We start from the raw sequence: 22764 nt of genomic DNA, 5'->3' as shown, positions 1-22764 counted from the left end.
AGTCTAGTATTAATGAACCAACAATACATATTAAGGGGTCTAAGCAGAAACATACATAAAACAAGGTTTGATGTTTGTTGATTGACTGAAATGTGACCATTGCAGGAACCTAATCTTGTTTTACCCAAGGGACAAAGGCTTAGTATTCACTAGGTCAATGTTGCAGTAACTGTGTAGGACATGACTACCACAAATAATGAGAATTGGCTGTACTTTATATCAGGCTCATTGTTTAATTATATGCTGTATTCATTTAGTAGATATAAGAATATTTTCAGTATTATCCCTCATACTTATAAGTGTAGCTCTTCATGTAATATCAAACTTCCTTGTGTGATTAAATCACTAGATTTTCTTTTGCTGTTGCTTAAAATGCTGCAGTGATCATCTTGATGTGTATTTAGGAAAGATAGTACTTTATCAGAAGATATTAAAATCTCTGTGGATCCTGCTAGGGTTTTTCACATATGTTTTTCAAATGGTTACCCTAATTTATATCACTTTATGTCACTTTATTTTATGTCAACAATTTTATCTCACTAGCATTTTGCTTTATCATTTAAAAAATTTGTTGCTTTGGATAAGGTGTTTTTGTTTTCCACATCTTAGGACTCTAATGCTTTTCAAGGTTTCTATCACTAAATGCAGCTGTTTTATTAAATTGGTGACTGACACATGTGGTTTAGAGAAGCCTAACATTTGGAAGTGTAATTTTTAACTCAGTAAAGATTAAGTATGAATTGAATCCCATGTAGCTCCTGTATGAAAGCAGATACCATTTCAACTAAGATGTAAAAGGCTATTAACTACAATTTTAGTAGGTTCTCATTTTTTTGCCCTCTCTCTCCTTTTAGTAAGTGCTGAATTCCCTATTTAAATTCCTTAAATTCCTAATTATTTCCTTAATTTTATAATATTGATATATCTCCCGTACTTGGCTTTATATCACTGAAGTTTTTCTCTTATTTTCTGTTGCCCTGATATCTTTGTTTAAAAGGGTAATTACATTAGCATTTTCACCACGAATTTGTTGATATTGGGTTCTTGTGCCCTTCCCTCTTGCTAAGAAATCTCCAAATATAAGACCATGTTGATGATTAACTTGCTTCAGCCTCTGTGACATCTCTCTTCATCATCAGAATTTAGCATAGTATAGAAGAGGGGGAAGGGTTTTATGTTTTCCATGTATCTATGTTTAGGGCAGGTATTTTCTTCCATCATGGTGCTGAGGGTTGCCTTTATGAGTCTTTATATTTCATAATGGACTGGTATACTAAAGCTTTTAGCTTCTCTTTATTATCTTTTATTTTTAGTTACTTGTTCATTGCTTTCAGCAGCTATGCCAAAATTGTGTATTTTTAAAAGATACGTGCATAAGTACTTTTTGAGACTGATACAGGCACCAAAGCAATTCCCCCCCCCCCCCCAAAATGTATATAACTTTGAGAAAACTCAGTTACAAAACTCAAACTTATAAAATCAGAGAAGTAGAGGGGTGGCATTATTGGTATTTTAAAGAGCTATTTGCAGGGTAAATCACTGGTTAGTTCTTTTAAATAATTGAGATTCATAAACATGAATTTAAATAGATTCTCTAAAAAATAAGACATTCTTTATCAAAATATTTTTTTTCTGGATAATGCCTGAAATGCAAAGCAAAGGGATAAGTTTTGTTTTTTCCTTACTGAAATGATTAAATAACTAATGACACTCCTATGTGATGCCTTTTCATGGTAAATTGGGGGCTTTTAGCTCTCTTTTCATTTAGCCACAGACTTTTGTATCCAAAGACAAGCCATACAACTATATATAAAACTAGTAAGAGAGTGAAAAATATTTTACTGATATTAGATGTGTGCAAAGGTCAAATAATACTCATGGTTAGAGAAAATCATATTTGGAGATATTCCTTGATCAGATGTTTACACTTTCAAGCTTGAGTATGTGGGACTTTAAAAGTCATGGCATTACCTGTACATTGACAAAGTAGTGCTGCTTCACTGTACTTTTCATACAGTTTATCTCCTATAGTTAAAATATATTTACCATTTTTGGTTCCTTCTATTTGATACCTCCCATGCTAAGTCTTTGCCTATGTTATTTCAGTGATCATATGAGGAATAGTTTTTCTTATAATTTGACTGATGTAGAATATAAGTTCTATAGAGATAAATGGACTCTTCACTATTATGTTGGCAAGAAGTAACAGAGCTAAGATGAGAATACAGGTCTGTCATAATTTAGAAAGCTCAGTTGCTTTTTATGGAACTATATTGTCTTCTTATACAGGAAATCTAAAATATATGGAATGTAGTTTTTTTAACAAATCAATTTTCTTGATACATATTAATAAAGCATAAAACCATCCATAATGTAGAATCAGTGGTATTCGTTATAATCACAAAGCTGTGCGTTCATCACTTCAGTCACTTTTAGAACATTTTCATTATTCCAGTAATAATAATAATAAACAAGTATTATGTTTTTAAAATTCATCTGTGTTGATGTAGTTTATTTTCACTTCTGTATAGTTGGGATATAATTTTGATGTACACAGCATGAGATTGACTTTGTTTTGTTGCATGTAGGAAATGGCCCTCACATGGACAAAGCAAAGAAATCAGTAACCAACAGTGAGATTGTCTCTATTTCCAAAAAAATCACTATGCTGGAAATGAAGGAATTAAATGAAAGACAGCGGGCTGAACATTCTCAAAAAATGTATGAACACTTAAGGATTTCATTAAAGCAAATGGAAGAACGTAATTTTGAATTGGAAACCAAATTTGCAGAGGTTTGATATTATAATTTTTTTGCCAACTAGAGAATAAAGAGTTACCTTGGTAGGTGTTGTATTATTATTAAAAAATCTGATTGTATCTCAGAACTAGCATATTAATATAGTGCTTGTGCTTCATGTAATAAATAAAAAGGTTTCTTTTAAAATTTGAAGTATTTTAAGAGAAAGATATTTCTGTGAATGAGTCTTCTTTCTCAAACTTTACATTATTGGATTTAATGGATAAAAAAAGAAAAAGATGTTTGTTTAATAATAAATGCCTTCCCCTACCATCTATTCATTTAATAAATATTTATTGAGTGCCATTTATATTCTAGACAGTGCACAGGGGGTGGGTGAGGCAATAGCAGAAGCAAAATAGACATGAATTCCTACAGTCAGGGGATTTACATTCTAGAAGGAAGTTTTAGACTTTGTAGGTGTAGTCAGAATCATTAAACTGTCTGGAGGGAGCTGATGTGGCTCAAGCAGTTGAGCACCCACCGCCCACATGGGAAGTCCTGGGTTTGGTTCCTGGTGCCTGCTAAAGAAAACAAAAAACAAACAATGAGCAAAACAACGAGCAAACAGACTAGAAAACCACCTCAGGGGAGCCGATGTGACTCCGTGGTTGAGTGTTGGCCTCCCACATACACAGTCCAAGGTTCAATTCCTGATTCTGGTACCTAAAAAAAAAAAAAAGCCAACAACAACAACAAAAACTGCCTGGACATAAATATCGTTTGTAAATATTCAACAATTTATGATAAAATAGCACTCTTGTAATTTTCATTTGTTTTCCTGGAGAAATAATATATTTTCCAAAGCATATATATCATCTTTGCTTATTTTAACTGAGTGACTAAATCTATATTAAGATTTTAACTCATTTGGATTTATTTACAGATGATACTAATGAAGTAAAATACATTGAATATACTGCATTCCAAGCAATTTAAAAATATCAGAAGTTCATATGTATTAATGAATTTTTAAAATAAATGAATTTTAATGGATTGGAATATAATGAGAATTTCCAAAATTGGTTTCTGATTCTTTCTTCTTCAGTCTCTTCTTCAGATTATCCATCTGTTTTTAACATCATGACCCCAAATTCAGTATCTGGATTAGTGAAAAGTAAAGGGGAATTTGGTACTCTAAAAGCTAAATTACTGGGAAAAGTTTGCCAAAAACTAATGTATCTAAACATTTTTTTCCATGTCACTTTTTTCAGCTTACCAAAATCAATTTGGATGCACAGAAGGTGGAACAGATGTTAAGAGATGAATTGGCTGATAGTGTGAACAAGGCAGTAAGTGATGCTGATAGACAACGGATTCTAGAATTAGAAAAGAGTGAAATGGAACTAAAAGTTGAGGTGTCAAAGTAAGTGGGAGCAGACTTTTTAGTCATTTGATTAGACATACCTGCTCTAATTTGTCTTTGAAAAACCTAATTAGAAGGGCACAATTAGTAGCAACTGATACTAGTTTATTTTTATAAGACTAGGGTTAAAATATTATTAACAAGATTGATATTTAACAGGTGTAAATAATATGTTGAGGAGGAAATAACCTCTGAAGATTCTCATTTTTCACATCCCTGTCTAGTATTGTGGAAAGCACTGAACTTGGTATCAAGACCGTATGAGGCATACTTTTTCCACATTTTAATTTTTGGGGGTGAGAGGAAGGTTGATCATTTAATTTATTTAACCTTAAGTTTCTTTATGTTAATAAGGGTGTCAAAGTATCTCTTCTACCAGTTTCATAAGATTGCTGTAAAAAAAAAATGAAAAGAAATAACAGATTTGGATTTAATTTACTTTTATTGAACATATTCTATATATTAGGTACTGTGCTAGATACTAAACATATTAACTAATACAATTATACTTAACCCTGGTTGCTTTCATTTTATATAAGGAAACAGCATCAGCTAGCTTAGTACACAAAATATATATATATTTGTATACATACAAAGAAGCAAATACAGTATGCCATGTAGGTGCTGTGTGCTCACTCTCTTTTGTAATTAGGTACTACTTAAATAGAAAAGTGGAAAGTTTGAGGAGCATTGAGTTAATCTGTCTAGCACAGATAATTAGTAAAAATGTTTTTTATGGCTTACCTGTAAATTTATAACCACTGTATTGGAGACTTCATAGTCCTTTCATTCCTAGCCTTTTTCACTATGAAGTGCTCTTAATATGATACTGTGCATTATGGATTTTCAAGGGGAAGGGAGGTTGGGAAAGGAGTTTTCACAGAATCTTTGTTTACTTCTTGTGGAATTATGTTTCATGAAACAGTTTAGGAAACCTTGCTTCTAGTATTATATGCAAAGAAGAGATGCTGGAAACTAGTGGCTTTTCCAGGGGTCTAAAAATGTGAAATTCTGGTATTTACTTAGAATATGTACTTAATCATTGCTGAAATATTTTTATCACTTTCTAGATTGAGAGAGATTTCTGATATTGCCAAAAGACAAGTTGAAATTTTGAATGCACAACAACAGTCCAGGGAAAAGGAAGTAGAGTCCCTCAGAGTGCAACTGTTAGACTATCAGGTATGTGTAGTATTGTCACCTATAAGGCTATAGTCTACTTTTTCCCTAAATTTATATTAGATATTGAGTTGATTTTAGAGTTTTAATCAGAAGATATGCTAATCAGAGTCTCCTATTCTTCTAAATTGGAACCTGATTAGGAAAATTATTTAATTTGAAATACCATATATAAGCCAGAAGAGCATTTTAATGTCTACAGATGTGTTATTCTGACTACTGATAAAAGTTAAGACTCTGAGGAAAAGTAGCAAATCTTCCATAACAAGTGTATTTTGTATTTATATGTAGCTTTTCATATATTCTCACTTCATAAGAATTTTTTTTTTGGATTAAAAAAATAATCATGTGTCATCCACATCAGTATGATATCAACATTGTTATTTGCATATATAAGTTTAAAAAATCTCAGTAATATTTTAACTATTACATACTTATAAGCCAGATTTGGATTTTAAACATGTTTGATTCTAGGTTTTTTTTTTTCACAACTCTTTGCTAATAATTTGGAATAAAGCAAGGTTAGATTTTTATAGGATCTAATTTGCCACAGTATATAAAATTTTTATTTAGTAACTTGTGTTTTTAGATCCATGATATGTTTCATTGAAAAAACTTGAAACTTACTACAAATATGTATTTTTTAATTTTAGGCACAATCTGATGAAAAGGCACTAATTGCCAAGTTACATCAACATATTGTCTCTCTTCAAATTAGTGAGGCTACTGCTCTTGGTAAGTTGGAGTTGGTTACATCGAAACTGCAGAAGATGGAGGCCTTTAGTTTGCGTTTAGAACAGAAACTTGATGAAAAAGAGCAGGCTCTCTATTATACTCGCTTGGAAGGGAGAAACAGAGCAAAGCATCTGCGTCAAACAGTTCAATCTCTTCGACGACAGTTTAGTGGAGCTTTACCATTGGCACAACAGGAAAAATTCTCTAAAACAATGATTCAACTACAAACTGACAAACTTAAAATAATGCAAGAAATGAAAAATTCTCAAGAAGAACGTAGAAAAATGGAGAATAAAACACTGGAGATGGAATCAAAGTTAAAGGGCCTTGAAGAGTTAATAAGCACTTTAAAGGATGCTAGGGGAGCCCAAAAGGTAAAACATTGATTTTAAGTCTAGTACTTCCAAAATAGTCACTAAATAATTATAAGCTGTCTAACATGAAAAATTCCTAATATATGACCAATAATCCAATTATAATTCATTAATTTAGTTTTATAAATTAGAAATTTTGTCTATTTGAATGTGCATTATTTATTTGTAAAAGAAAAAAAGGAGACTTTTATAACCAAAGATGTTAGTACAAATGCTTACATTGTAAAATAGCAAAGTATTTTAAACACTTAAAAAAGTTCATTTATGTTAACTAAATACTAATTACTAATTATTTTTAGCAATTGTTAATTATGATTATCAGATAGTTGAATTCTACTTTTCATATATTTTAAGTGTTTAAAATTATTTAATAGTAGATTCATTTATTTTTTAATATATGTATTTCTTTACCTCCATTTGAAAAGAATCAAATGAAATATAATTCTCTTGCAAGTGAATCTTACTCTGTAGTCCAGGAGTATTTAAAATTTCTATTGCTTTTTAAAGTAAAACCAGTGTTTCAGTGCTTTGTTTATAGTGTTCGATAAAAGTGCGAAAGTGAATATTAATTAGGAGTGATATTCATTCCAGCATAATTTGAAGAATACTTTATATTAAGATCCCATATATTCTTAGAAATGAGTCTATGAAATCCCTAAATAAACTTTGCCATGTAGTTTACCAAGGATATTTTTTTATCTTATTTTATTATAAAATGTTGTACATCAGTTTCTATTAATCATTAAGATCAATGGAGAAATGTGTTATTTATACAGAACTGATATTTGTATATGTAATTCTTAAAATCTTAGGTAATCAATTGGCATGTGAAAATAGAAGAACATCGTCTTCAAGAGCTTAAATTAAATCGAGAATTAGTCAAGGATAAAGAAGAAATAAAATATTTAAATAATATAATTTCTGAATATGAACAAACAATCAGTAATCTAGAGGAAGAAATTGTGCAGCAGAACAAGGTTTCATTTTATATTTATTTTGGTGTTTTGTTGCTAAGATTTTATACCTAAGAGCATTTCATGAGTGACTTACATTATTCTCCTAATTGAATATGACTTCTATTATTGATGTGTAATAAATTATTCCATTTCTTATTTTCTAAACTATTTTAAAAATGGATACTTATTGAGTTGTTATAATAGTGGTCTTAAACTTAAAAGGGACATGACCTATTTGGTAAGTTGATTTTTATTTTGATATTAGTTATTTGACCTTTTATAGATAACAAGTTTCTGCTGCCCTGAATCGAAAAAGTAGGAGAAGGCAGCTGGGTCTAGAAGAAAGCACAAACACTTTGGAGGCTGAGGAAATTCACCAAGCACATGCTTGCCCCAGCACTTTTGTTGTTCCCTCTGCCTATATTGTTCTTATCCCTAATGCCGGTATTGTTAATGCCTTCACTGTCTTCAGGTCTTAGCTCAAATACCTTGCTTTATCAGTGTAGCCTTCACCACCACGGGATATGCAACAATGAATCAAGATTTCTGAAGTGGAGATTACCTGGCTTCATTTTTTTCCATGATGGTTGTCACTATCTAACGTATTACCTATTTACTTATATGTTTATTAGACATGTTCCCTCACTAGAATATATGTTCCTTGCTAACAGGGACTTGATCTTGTTCACTGTTACATGTTCATTGCCTAGAATAGTGCTTGGCATATACGTGTCATTACATATATTCCAAATGAACGGATGAATGGATGGATAGATGATGGATGAGTGGATAATGGATGGACGGATAGATGAATAGGTCAAAAACCTGGGACTCCACGTCTGCCTTATTCTGTGATCTTCACCTCTCTAAGTTTATTTCTTTTCATAAAATGGAAATAATAATGACCTCCAAGAGTTGTGAAGATTAAATAAGAAAATGTATTTAAAGTGCTTGTTATATGCCTGGTGAGTCTATGTGTGTGTGTCTGACACAAATTGCCATTTTCAGTTTCATGAAGAAAGACAAATGGCTTGGGATCAAAGAGAAGTTGAGCTGGAACGTCAGCTAGATGCTTTTGATCGTCAGCAAAGTGAAATACTAACTACAGCACAAAAGGTATGAATTAAACCTGTTTGCTATACTAGCATGGCCTACAATGTTAATCAAAAGAAATATTTTCTAAAATCAGATATAATTTTAATTGATGTTATTTTATATTTTTTATATTTAACATATAAAAATAGGATTTAATATATTTTTTCTCAAACAGTTGTAAAAATTAATAGTTATTCTTAATTTTTTTTAAAAATTCCATTTTCTAACAGTTTGAAGAGGCTACAGGATCAGTGCCAGACCCTAGTTTGCCCCTTCCAAATCAACTCGAGATTGCTCTGAGAAAAATAAAGGAGAATGTTCGAATAATCCTAGAAACACGGGCAACTTGCAAATCATTAGAAGAGGTAATTAGAAGAGGTTGCATTTTAACAGTGTATTGTGGGTATACTTGTGGAATTTTTTAAACAATATTTATTAAGCATAGAATGATGAATAGCATCTGTAGCTAATTACATTCTCTTTTCCCTCTCTCAGTGTTTCTAGTTGCCAATAAGGAACAGCAGTTATGGCTAGTTTTTTTTTTAAATTAAATTGTCTTTTTTATATGGTACATAGATCACAAAAAATGTTACATTAAAAAGTATAAGAGGTTCTTTTATACCCCACACCCCCATATTTTTAATAACACTAGTTTTCACTTCAGGGCATACTAATAAGTTAGTAATGGTGAGCATGAAAGGAAAGAATATTTGATTGTAATTTTATGAACAATAAAGGTGACCTTCTCCTGTAGAATCAAGAATGGATTCTTTTTATCCTTGTTTTTATTGCTTAATTTGAAGTACATCTTGTAAGCTCTATGTGTGAATTTGTGAATTTTCATTTCATTCATTTTTTGGGGTGATTTAAAGGGTTTGAGAAGATAAACTAGAAATTATTAGTTTTGTCTTGAATTTGACAGGTGAACAAATCCGCATTCTTAATTATAAAAAAAAGAATACAAACAGAATATGCTCTTCATTTTATTTTCTAAGTATATTAACTATAAATATATTTAAAAATAGTTTTACAAGTAAAATTTTACATTTTTCAATCAATTAAGGAAACTTAGATTTTCTTCAGTAATTATAACTAGATGTATCATTTATGTGAATTACCACCAAGTTCCTTGATTTAAAATATCTACTTTAACCCTACTAGAAGGTAAAGATCTCTTCTTTCTGTTTTGTTTTAATAAACTACAGATTTTATAATGGTGATTCTTTTACCTGGGCCATTAAAGTTTCAATTTTTGTACTTAGCTGATTTTTATGAATTATCCTTCTAGTGGTTTGTCAGTCAATGGACCTAAATAAAAGAAATGGTTTATTATATTTTCTTCTAAATTTAGCACCACACATTTCTAATTCTAAAACTTCAGTATCTAAATAAGGAAAGGACTATAATTAAATTTCATTTTCATCACAACAATGACATTTCTAAGACATCATGTTCTTATAACTAAATAAAATGCGCAAGCAAATAGTTGTGTGTTGTTGCATTGAAATAAAATAAATTTAACCTTATTTACTATTACATGGGTATTATAAATATTATGTGAAAAATAAAGTGTAACTCCTTTTTTAATCTAAAACTAATCTAAAATTTAGTGAACATTCCTAAAGGGAAAATATTCTTTAATAATTCATTGTGATTTGATCATTGCAGAAACTAAAAGAAAAAGAATCTTCTCTGTTGTTAGCAGAGCAAAATATTCTATCAAGAGACAAAATAATCAATGAACTGAGGCTTCGATTGCCTGCCACAGCAGAAAGAGAAAAGCTTATAGCTGAACTAGGCAGAAAAGAAATGGAACCAAAATCTCATCACACATTGAAAATTGCTCATCAAACTATTGCAAACATGCAAGCAAGGTTAAATCAAAAGGAGGAAGTGCTAAAGAAGTACCAGCATCTTCTAGAAAAAGCCAGAGAGGTATATTATATTGTGTTATACTCTTTTATATATTATCATGTTTTTAAACAAATGCAAAATATTCTGCCCTGAAATGGTATTTCATTCCTTGCATTCAAATGATTTTATATAGGAATTTTTACTTCCATGTGATTGGATTATAGATCTCCCAGTAAAATTGACAGTTTATATAGACTGACTAAACCAGGAATAGCTGCCAGGGTGAGACCATATGCTTCTGAAAAATGCCACTTGATTTTGTAGGTATCACTTGAGGTGAAAAGTTAAAATAAAATCTGTCAGACTGGTTATCAGTGGAAATCAGATTTGCCAGAACTTTGGAGGTTAAGTCTAACCTTTAATCAATTTTTAAAAATTCAAAAAAGTTAAATGATGATGGATACTTTAACATTCTAATATTAAGAATAAATTATGACCCAAGGTCAGGCTGAGCAATTCAAATATGCACTGAGGAGGTATGTACTGGCCTAAAATATTGAAGTAGATATTGTGTTTTCCCTATCCCATAGGGATTATAAAAGATTTTTGATAATAAAACTAAGATCTTTGGAATGTAAATTCATCTGAGTTATAATTTAAAACAATTTTTATTTTCTGTAAACAGGAACAAAGAGAAATTGTTAAGAAACATGAGGAAGAACTTCATATTCTAAATCATAAATTAGAACTACAGGCTGATAGTTCACTCAGTAAATTCAAACAAACGGCTTGGGTAAGGTTCTAAGAAATTCATTCTATTCTTTATTGATGTTTGAAACCATGTAATTTAAAATTTAGTTCTGGTCTTTTTTTCAGAGTAGAAATCCCCCTATATTTTGTTGCCAAGATAATCTTCTGAAAACACAGTTCTGATCGTTTCCCTCCCTAGATCCTGTTACTCACCGCTGCCTACAAAATCATGTTCAAAATCCTTAGCTATGCACTCAAAGCCTTCCATATTCTTACCTCATACTTTTTTTTTCAAATTCCAGGTGTTAGTTTCCTAGGATGCTTAAAGCACATAGCATGAAATAGATTGCCTTAATCAATTGAAATTTATTAGCTTACAGTTTGAGGCCAAGAAAACGTCTAAATCAAGGCATCATCAAGACAGTGTTTTCTTTCCAAAGATCAGCTGCTGGTGACCTTTGATTCCTCAGCCACATTGCAAGGCAAAATGCTGGCATCCCTGGTCTTTCCTTTTTTTCCAGGTTTCTTAGATTTCAGCTTCTTGCTTCCCTGGCTTTCTCTTTTTTTTTTTCCCCCCCCCCTCTCTTTATTCATTCAGTTTATAAAGGACTAGGATTAAGTCCCATCCTGAATGAGGTGGGTCACACCTTAACTGAAGTAGGATCATCAAAAGATTCTACAAAGGATGAGATTACACCCCACAGGAATGATATAGATTTAAGAACATGTTTTTCTGAGGTACATACAGCTTCAAACCACTGCACCACACTTTTATCAGTTTCTCGTATATTTAACTGATTTCCATCTTATGAATTCAGCTCATATCTACCCTCTTTTGATCATTCAGTTTTGTATGTATTAAATGACTTTTTGTCTCCTAGCTGTGGAAACCTTAGCAACCACAAGCCTTGACTCATTAATTTAATCAATATTTATTTACCACTTATAGGCACTTTGCTGTTTACTGATTTTATTGCAAAATGTCCTGTCTTCTTTAAACTTTCATTGTCAATTATATCATTAAATTTTAGATTACGTATAATATTTTGATCGTTTGAGGAACTAGGTTAAATTTTATCATAAATATGGCATTGAATTATACATTTCCATGGCTAATATTTTCATATTTCATAGGATTTAATGAAACAGTCTGCTACTCCAGTTCCTACCAATAAGCATTTTATTCGTCTGGCTGAGATGGAACAGACAGTAGCAGAACAGGATGACTCTCTCTCCTCACTTTTGATCAAACTAAAGAAAGTGTCTCAAGATTTAGAGAGACAAAAGAACATTACTGCTTTAAAAATCAAAGAATTTGAAAATATCAAATTAAAGTAAGTCTTTGAAATGTAGTAAGAAAATATGCAAATGATGATAATGATATAATAAAAATAAATATGTGTTGTACCAGGCAGTATTCTAAGCCGTTCATGTATATTATCTCATTTTGTCCTTGCAACAACTTGTAACATAGGTTATTATTTCCCCATTTTTTCTGATAGGAAGCAGCCATACAAAGTCTCAGTAGCATTCCCAAGGAGGAAGTGGAAAAGTCATGATTATTTGAATCTAGTCAGTCTGACTCAAGAGCCAGACCCAGATTTTTGTCCTGAATCTGGTTCTTAACTTCTTTAAGCTTCAGTTTCCTTACCTGTAAAATGAAATAAAAGTATCTGCCCTGATTCTTTCAGAGTGGTTAGTAAATGGTCCTATATATCAAGTAATTTGAAAATTGTAAGGTAACATATAAATATAAATTTTTTATTTATTTACTGATACCAGTGTCAGGCACATAATAGAGGCTGAATAAACATGTTAAATGAAAAATAACAATAATTTGGCTATTATTAACATAGTGACTGTTGAGTGTTCACAGCAGTCTATATTAGAGATTTAAAGGCTGTTCAACCAAGGTGTCAAAATGTAGATTTTAAACCCAAAACAAGTTTATAGCTATGTATCTTCTAATCACTGTAGAACTGTCTATCTGGGCCTTGATATTCTTATCTGAAACATGAGAAAGTTGAACTATTTAACCTATATAATACCATTCTAACTCTGAAACCCTTGTTAGACTCTTGGATTCATTACTCAGTTATCTGAGATGCCTCTGACAAACATAATACCCTTTTAAGGGAGATACCCTTTTAAGAAATTATTCTCTAAGAGTAAAGAGAATCATCAGTAGTACCTCTTACTGTTTCAGTCTTTTTTTCTCTGATATATTAAATTTTGTATAGAGGTGTCATTTTTGGTAAGTAAGTTTCTTGACATGTTTTGGAAAATAAATTTACTTGTGCTTTTCGCATGTAATTCCTTGGTGTAGGAAATAGTTGTCCTTTGAAATTACCTTAAATATATTACTTTTTTGCCACATAAAGTACTTAAGTTGTTTTTGTACCTTACTTTGTTATTAATTTTTGAAACCATAGAATAATATATGTGTACCTTATAAAAAACTTATTCCCTGAATTCATATTGGTGTGCATATTTTAGTGTATCCTAAGAAACTATAGATCTGTGTGATTTCTTTAGTAAAACCTAATGTTTTCTTAATTTGATAAAGACTTAAATCTTTCACTAAAATAACAAGTCACAGAGAGTTTAACATTTATCATAGCTTAATACAATCTTGCTGTCATTGGTCAAAGTTTAGTTATTTAAATCAACATGTTGAGGACCTTTTTAAGGAGCTCTTTGGATGTAAAATAAACTGAATATAATTCAGTCTATCATTCTTATTAATGCTGAATGAACAGTTGGATTAACTGAATAGTCTACTGATAGTATCCACTGCTTTCTCTCTATAATTAATAATTATTGTGGAATCATTAAAAATGATTAATATGTGCGATTTCTCTGAAAATATATATTTTGTCATTGTAACATAAAGGACAGTAATCCTCAACTGGGGGTAATTTTGTCCCAAGGGGGATGTTTGACAATGTCAGGAGACATTTCCCCCTCTCCCCACCAGATGGCTCCCTTGTCTGTTAGCTTGTTTCTGCTTGTTGTCTGCTAGTTGTTTTTGCTCATTATCTGCTCATTTGTCTGCTTGTTGTTTTTTGTTTGTTATCTGCTTGACTGTTTTGTTTTTACTTTTTTCTTCAGGAGGCACCAGGAACTGAACCTGGGACCTCCCATATGAGAGGTGGGCACTCAACTGCTTGAACCACAACTGCTCCCTGCTTGTTTTGTTTTTGCTCATTGTTTTTACTCAGTGTCTGCTTGTTGTCTGCTCATGGTTTGTTTCTTCTATGGGAGACTTGGGGAACCAAACCCAGGACCTCCTATATGGGAAGTAGGCACTCAATGGCTTGAGCCACATCTGCTCCCCTCAGGAGACATTTTTAATTGTCACAACTAGGGGTTCTACTGGCATCTGGTGAGTAGAGGCCAGGGATGCTGTAAAACATCCTATAATTCACAGGGCAGCCTCTCAAAACAAAAAATTGTCCAATCAGAAATGTTAGTTGTGTCATGGTTGGAAATCCTGGTATAAAGGAAGTAGTCTCATCTTGCAGAAACCTATGTTTAAACTGCTATCTTGTTCATTCTCTATTTTATCTATAGATAGATAATCTGACTAGAGCCACAAAATAACACAATATGATTGTCAAAAATATTAAATAAAAACTAGAAGGAAATTTTATGGTAAATTTACGAGTGGTTAAAGAGTGGTTAAAGAATTGAGGGATAAGGAATTGTTCTGCTTTAGGGTTTGGATGCCTGCATCAAGACCATAGATTGTAAGGTGTTTAGGTCCAAGCATTTGCTCTTTGTAAAATACGTATTAATAAAAAAAATGTTAATTGCAGCAACTACTCTATTAACTATATATGTTTCCCTGTATTAGACTCCAAGAAAACCATGCAGAAGAAGTGAAAAAAGTGAAAGCAGAAGTCGAGGATTTAAGGTATCTTCTGACCCAGTCTCAAAAGGAATCACAGAGTTTAAAATCTGAAATTCAGGCTCAAAAAGAAGCAAATTCAAGAGCTCCAACAACTACAATGAGAAATCTAGTGGAAAGGTTAAAGAACCAATTAGCCTTGAAAGAGAAACAACAAAAAGTAAGTAGCAGTAGAAATTTATCAACATAAAGGGGGGGAAAATGTGTGGTAGATTGCTTTAAAGATTTGTTAATTTGTAAAAGATGGTAGTATAAATCTCTCTTGTAATAAAAGGTATGGGCCTTATTTTATGGTTTTAAACAGGGTCTTTCCAATACTTTTAAATAGGCTTTAATTCAAATATAATTCAATTTGTTTTTTATGTTTTCCTCACTGTAATTTGTGGGTTTTGTGTACAAAATTTTGATTACATTATTATCTCCCAATGCTACTGGGATTTTATTCTATAGTTACTGGGGCTATATAATTTTTAACAATTTGAAGGATTAAGAGATGGATATGGTAGTGGGGAGGAGAGATTAAAGTGGTTGACGAAGATGGTATTGTGGGAAGGAGGTGGTCAGTGGATTGTCTAACCTAATAGATATTGTTCATTTATCTCAAATTTGATACTCAAATTTTTTAGAAGGTGATGTTGTTTTTCTGCACTAGCTCATATTTTAAATCTTTTTCTAATCCTAATTTACCTTGTCTACTTAAATTCTACTAATTTCACATGGAATCATGTATTACATGAGTGATTTAGATAAATATCTAAACTTGAATATTTGAAAACAAAATATATAAATTGATTGATTGAATATTGGGTTCTTAAATCATTGTCAAGATTTTGAATTCTCACAATTTGGAAAGAATTAAATATAACTGCTAAAGAAAATTCTCTTGAAAAAGTTGTTTGTCAGTTATGTTTGGTTAAAAACATGGTATTTTAAGAAAACATTAGAAAGTAATAAAGCTTATGTATATTTTGTATTATATATTGCTCATATAAAACGTTAATTTTTCTTTAAAACTTTATATATGTTAAAATTTTTAGGCACTTAGTCGAGCACTTTTGGAACTCCGGACAGAGATGACAGCAGCAGCTGAAGAGCGTATTATTTCTACAACTTCTCAGAAAGAGGCAAATCTCAATGTTCAGCAAATAGTTGATCGGCACACAAGAGAGCTAAAGGTGAACACTGACACATGCATTAATATAATATTCTGGTTTATTCCCATAGAAAGGGTATCCATTTTGATACGTAGTAATTTTGATAATGAATAAGGAATTTTTCTAATTAATTATTGGTGATATACACACATACACACATTTTTTAATAAGTATCTTTATATAGTACAGTACTGATTATTGTCTTAGAGATTAGGAAAGGATAGAGCATTATAAACTATTCTTCGCAACAGAATAAAATTTAAGAAACATTTTACTTAGGATTTTTATTTCTGTATTAACAAGTGAGATAGGGGTGTAAAATTTTTTCAGGTGTAGATTTCTTTTTTTTAAGATTTTATTTACTTTTCTCCACCCCTTGTTGTTTTTCACTTGCTGTGTCTGTTCGTCTTCCTGTTTCTTTAGAAGGCACCGAGGGAAGTGACTGATTGCTTAAGCCACCACCACTCCCTGCTTTGTTGTGTCTTTCATTAATGTTTTTCTTCTTGTGTCTCTTGTTGTGTTAGCTTGCTGTGCCTGTGCCAGCTTGTTGTCTTCTTTAGGAGACCCCGGGATCTCAACCAGCAATCTTCTGTGTGGTATACAGGAACCCAGTTGCCTGAGCCACATCCGCTTCCCTAGATTTCTTACCTGTTGTATATTGCCTTATCAGCACCAGATTTCTTTTGCTTTATCAGAATTTTCTATCTAGGTTTTGCTATTTCATAATATAGATTATTCAGCTTTTCCTTTTTTCCCCTGGAAATACTTTGTGGAATTCATATAATCCTTAAAACATTTAATATGTAGAACTGCCTGAAACCTATTTTTAAGTTATTTATTTTTGGATAACATATTTTATTTTCTTCTGCAGTCATTAGGTTTGGTGACAAACTTATTTTTCCAAAACATATGTATTTATACAAAGTTTCTTGTAGTATTTCCTAGTAAAATGAAAAATCTGTTTTTCATGTTTTATTTTACAATTTTGATTTAACTCTCTTGATTTATTCATACATCCCTTTCATTGCCTTTAAACTGTAAATGCTTTAGAGTGCAGGGACTGTATTTTACATAGTTTTCTTTAGAATTTCCCATTGTACCTATAAAGATTATGGTAAGAGTTTACAATAAAATCCATTAGATAAATAAAGATGTCAACAGGAATAGTCAATTGTTGAGCCATTTTTCATAACTTTCTCTTTTCCTGAAATGTCTTCTCTGAATTCCTCACATTCTTCAAGTACTTCTTTTTCATCAAGTCTTTTCTAAGGACAGTTTATGTTTTCCTTCTCTTTCTTTTTTTTTGAGGTTCAGGAGCCTGGGGATTGAACCCAGGATCTTGTATGTGGGAAACCGCTCAACCATTGAGACACATCGGTTTCCCTGAGTTGGTTTTTTCATTTGTTCTGCTTGTTGTTTTTTCAGTAGGCAGCGGGAACCAAATCTGGCACCTCCCGTGTGGGTGGCAGTCACTCAACTGCTTGAGCCACATCCATTCCCTCTTCTAATTCTTATCGTAATACTAATTTCCTTTTCTAAATAGTTGGTCTGTAATAATTAATTCAACAATACCTATTTTAAGTGCCAACGTTCCTGTTACTATCATTTTATAGGTTGGCTAGGAATTTCTTTCTTGTAGCTATATTCTGGTATTGTGAGTCATCCTTTCCTTTCATGTCTTGTCTCTGTGAAGTCTAGTATAAACTACTTGTAGTTAGATTTTGCTTTATATTACTTTTTTATGCTTCATAGTGTTTAAAAAATATTACCTTGTACATAGAAATACGCTTGTTTAATTAATTCAGTTATTATAAGATATTTGTTTAGTTGATAAAATTTTGTTTCTGGGTATTGGTGAAGATGAATTGCTTTTGATTATTTTCTAATTTATTTTTTCTCAAAGTAGACTTGTTTACTTTGATATTAACTTAGAAAATAGATGTAGTTTCTGGTGGTGTCTTTTTTTTAACTTGTGCAAATAACACAAGAGAATTGAAATTGAAATTTTCTTTTTAATAGTATTAATGGTACACTTTCTGTTTTATATTGCTTCTGTCATTGATACGTCATGACAATTCATGAATAAAACCTTTCTCTGCCTCATATTCATTAGATACAAATTGAAGATTTAAGTGAAAATCTTTTAAAACTGAAAGAAGCTCTTAAAACAAGTAAAAATAGAGAAAACTCACTAACTGATAATTTGAATGACTTGAACAGTGAACTACAAAAAAAACAAAAGGCCTTTCATAAAATACTTAGAGAGAAAGATGGACTTGATCAAGAAAATGATGAACTGAAAAAGCAAATTAAAAGACTAACCAGTGGATTACAGGTAATTTTATATTAAATCTGATAATGACTTTGCTATATATATAGGTAGTGGTTTACTCCCACTTTTAAATTTTTTCCATATTATTTGCTGAAAATGGCTTTCAGAACATTCTGATTAATATAACTAAATCCATTGGTGACCTCATTTTATTTATAGTTCTACAGTAGCATTTAATGTGAAAATGCAGAAGCTGCTATCATGTTACATGTTATATTTGTATATTAACATTATTTATAAAGTATAGTTAGCTATAATATCAGAAAGTTTCTACAACTGGAATATTTATTGTGTATTTTGTTTAAGTTTTTAATTTGTAGAATGTAAAGGTATATATGTATATTTTTCAGAGCAAACCTCTGATAGATAATAAACAAAATTTAATTGAAGAACTCCAAAAGAAAATTAGAAAGCTAGAAAGCCAACTTGAAAAAAAGATGGATGAGGTAGAAATAAAACCTATGAAAGAAAAGGTATGTGAAGAAACATTGACATATTTAATGTAGTAATAGACTAAGTTAAATAAGTAGTTGATGAAGAGATAATACCTTGTATTAACTTAGGACCTAATACATTCTGTAAGTGGTACTAAATAATAGAGAGAAGTCTAAAACATGTTTCTATCCTTCAGGAACTTAGAGTCTCCTTGAGGAGATACCTCTGATGTAAGTGCTATTTGGAAACATATACAACAGCATCTCCATGTGATCTTCTTGACTTTATAGTTCCTTCAGATCCTTTCACACCTTACATGTCCAACTGTATTTTTCTCTTTTCCCAGCATAATCCTAGTTGATGTTCCTGACCTTCAGGAAAGACAGCTAGACATCATTTTAAGCTATTTTGACCCAAGAGTGTCCTTTCTGTTCTTCAGCAGACTGAACTGTTATTTCAAGATACCAAAGTAATTTGAAATAAACTCAATATATGCAGTAATAACGAACCAGTCCTGCTTAATAGATTGTTTCTGTGGTGTGAGAGAAATTGCTTAAAAATTTTACATAGCAGCTAATGAACTGTTTTGTGCTGAAAGTTGATAATAGAAATAATCAACCCAAAGAAATATTAAAATTGACTAAAATGTATGTAATTAAACTTGTTAAAGGTTTGCACCTTGGTAAAATTGAAAATGTCAAAAATAAGCTGGGAAATATTGGTGTTAGTAGTAATATTTGCCCCTTAAGAAAATCATAATGAGGAGCTTTGGTTAAGAAAAAATTTTATAGTAAAATTTACCCAGAAAATTTTCAAAATCTGTAAAATAAATTCAGTAACATGAAAATAGAAAAGAAAATGAAGTGTTTCTAATTGCACTGAATAGAAAGCAGGTAATAGAATTTAAATATCTTAATAAAGTACACTCCAAAATTACTTCGCTATAGAAATTCATCAGTGTCAGTATAATTTTGATTAAAATGTTTGTATTTATATGCATAGAGCCAACACACATGTGCTTGTCAGAAGCTCTGCTGGGTGAAGTTGCAAAATCAAAATGTACTTACCCTCCAGATTGCTTTCTTCACTGCTTCCCTACTTGGACATCCGTTCCTGGTCTTGATTGTTTTTAGAATACCTCACTAATCTTGTGGCTTTTTCCTGACCTACTAACTTCTGATTCAGTTTTTCCCCCTTAAAGTGGAACTAATACTCTCTTCATTGCTAATTTCTCAAGATTATCTTGATAGTCAAATGAAGTATGTGTAATTCTTTTGTAAGCCATCAAGCCCATACCAGTGTAAGACATTATTATTACTAACTAGCAAAAGAAAGAGTACACAGAGGCAAACACCAATTTTAAAATCCGTATCCAGGAATATAATGAGAATACATTTATCAGTGTCCATAATGTTTGGCATTTCTAATTTATGAATGTTTTTGTATTGTCTGTTTGGAAATTTTCACACCTTTTTCTCTGTAAACAGGGTTTGTAGCCTGCCTTTATAAGATAGCAAAACTCAGTTCTATGCCTTGTGTTCCTATTTTCTTTATGCTGCTTTACTTTTCTCCATAGCATTTATTACTATTTGGCATACCACATATTTACTTATCTGTATGTTCCTCTTTTGTTTCTCCTCCTTAGACTCCAGATTTTGATGGTAGGGACTTTGCCTCTTTTGCTTAATGTTGTATCCCTGGCATCTAGAACAGTCCCTGGCAAATAGTTGATTCCCATTATTTGCTGAATGAGTGAAAATTTTAAAGTAGAATGATGTTATTCTAAAATCTATCATAAGAGGTTATAACTGTCAAACATTTACTGCAGGTTTCTGCAGTGTTTTTTAAAAAGGATACTGATTAGCTGAACTAAATAAATGAGGTAAAAAATTTGGCAGTATTAGAGAAGATAATTTTGGTAGATAGGGCAACATATCTTAGTGTGAATTTGATTTTCAACTATGGTTTTCAATCCTGTCAGACTCTAAATTATAATAAATAAAATGTTTTATAATAAAATGTTTTCATAATGCAAACTTTACTTTCCTGAAATTCATTGTTTATATAAACTACATATATATAATTTCAAAAATTTCAATATGAATACCCTAATGTGAAATATAAAGGAGAAATAAAAGGAAAATAGCTTAAACAAAATAACAAATATATTCATATATTATTTATATTTCAATATGTAAACATTCTGGCACAACTTTACTAGAAAATATAACAAAATAGTCATGTGCTTGCATGCTATTACATAGCAGTAATGTGAATTCAAAGCTATAAATGTAGACTGTTATAAATGTGTTGTATTGGCAACTCATATGTCACAATGGCATTGCATTTGTAATTTGATTTCCAAAATGCCAAACAATTTTTGGTACTCTTCTCAGCAAAAAAAAGTTCACAGTCTATCCTTGATTTTTATTTGGTCATTCTAGTTGTAGAAAATTCAATAGTACATTGGAAACATTAAAATATTACTTGGTGGCTTTAAATGTGGTAGAATGAATATTTAAGTCAAATAATTATCAACAAATTTTTTAACTATATGAATGTCCAGTAGGACATTGAAAAGTTCTTCAGGACATATGGCAGTTCTGCATTACATAGGCTTTCCTTGGACACTTTATCCTAATTATTACAAACCCATGGCACTTACCACTAAACCCACTAATTCCTTTCCCTGCTTATTACTTTTTGTAGCATTTATCACTGACGTACTACAGTATGTATGTGTATATGTGTATATATTATTTATCTTGTTTACTTACTGTATTTTGCTACTGTCCCCTAGTCCAACCAAGGAACCAACTAACAACCAACATAAACTAGACTGTAACCTCCATGAAGAATGGATTTTTTAATCTGGTTTATTTGTTGCTTTTATTCCTAGCCCCTAAAGTAGTACTTGGTATATATATTACTAAATAAATATCTGATGAATAAGAGAAGTAATATTCATTTTTGCTAATAGGTGAGCATACTTAAGTATTCTTTAAGTTATATAGTAAAATGAACTTTTTTACATGTTCTCTGAAAAGCATTGATTGACCATTGTTCTATGTAAATTGTAAGTGAGAAATCATAAAATGAAATTAAGTAATAGTAATTTTCCTCCTTCTTTGTTATTATTTACAGAGTGCTAGAGAGGAATTGATTAAGTGGGAAGAAAGTAAAAAATGGCAAAACAAAATAGAGGGAATTCGAAATAAGTTAAAAGAGAAAGAGGGAGAAGTCTTTACTCTAACAAAACAGTTGCATACTTTGAAGGATCTTTTTGCCAAGTGAGTTTAAATTAAATTATGAAACTATTTGTAAAATCTTCTTTTAGTGATCTTGGAGCTGTATAATTTTATCATACTTTAATAATATGAGAAATTTTCTAGTTTTAATTTTCATTATCTATGATTTACTATTTATATTCTTAAAAATGTGTTTTAAATGCATATTTTAAGAATTATAAATTGAGTTTCCTATCTGTTAGTTCATAGTAAATACAGAATGATCCAATTGTTGTATATTGGTTTGGTAATGAATAAGCTGTAGTTTCACGAAGTCATACGGTGAACAATCTGTTTTTCATGATTATGTCTTATATCTTGCAGAGCTGATAAAGAGAAACTTACTTTGCAGAAGAAACTAAAAACAACTAGCATGACTGTTGATCAGGTTATGGGAGTGCGAGCCTTGGAATCAGAAAAAGAGTTGGAAGAATTGAAAAAGAGAAATCTTGACTTAGAAAATGACATATCTTATATGAGGTAAGCCATCACATGGAAATGTGCTCTTCATTTAAAGTGAAAGAAAAAACTATTTGAC

At 31.1% G+C, this 22764-nt stretch overlaps 1 protein-coding gene across 4 annotated transcripts in view; it reads left to right on the top strand.

Moving 5' to 3' along the window:
• CEP290 (centrosomal protein 290) overlaps positions 1–22764 on the top strand; it is a 95495-nt gene that overhangs the window by 49366 nt on the left and 23365 nt on the right. For all 4 annotated transcript variants that reach the window (XM_058308517.2, XM_058308518.1, XM_071218998.1 and 1 more), the window contains exons 27-42: positions 2589–2794; positions 4014–4165; positions 5236–5347; positions 5998–6453; positions 7266–7430; positions 8418–8525; positions 8735–8869; positions 10173–10439; positions 11044–11151; positions 12243–12442; positions 14965–15178; positions 16056–16193; positions 18286–18507; positions 18855–18977; positions 22084–22229; positions 22551–22706. In XM_058308517.2, the coding sequence (XP_058164500.1) occupies positions 2589–2794; positions 4014–4165; positions 5236–5347; positions 5998–6453; positions 7266–7430; positions 8418–8525; positions 8735–8869; positions 10173–10439; positions 11044–11151; positions 12243–12442; positions 14965–15178; positions 16056–16193; positions 18286–18507; positions 18855–18977; positions 22084–22229; positions 22551–22706 (2908 nt within the window). The remainder of the gene's footprint in view (positions 1–2588; positions 2795–4013; positions 4166–5235; positions 5348–5997; positions 6454–7265; positions 7431–8417; positions 8526–8734; positions 8870–10172; positions 10440–11043; positions 11152–12242; positions 12443–14964; positions 15179–16055; positions 16194–18285; positions 18508–18854; positions 18978–22083; positions 22230–22550; positions 22707–22764) is intronic.

The sequence above is a fragment of the Dasypus novemcinctus genome, chromosome 12 (assembly GCF_030445035.2).
Source record: "Dasypus novemcinctus isolate mDasNov1 chromosome 12, mDasNov1.1.hap2, whole genome shotgun sequence".
Classification (NCBI taxonomy): Eukaryota; Metazoa; Chordata; class Mammalia; order Cingulata; family Dasypodidae; genus Dasypus; species Dasypus novemcinctus.
This window is presented reverse-complemented; position numbering and strand designations above follow the sequence as displayed.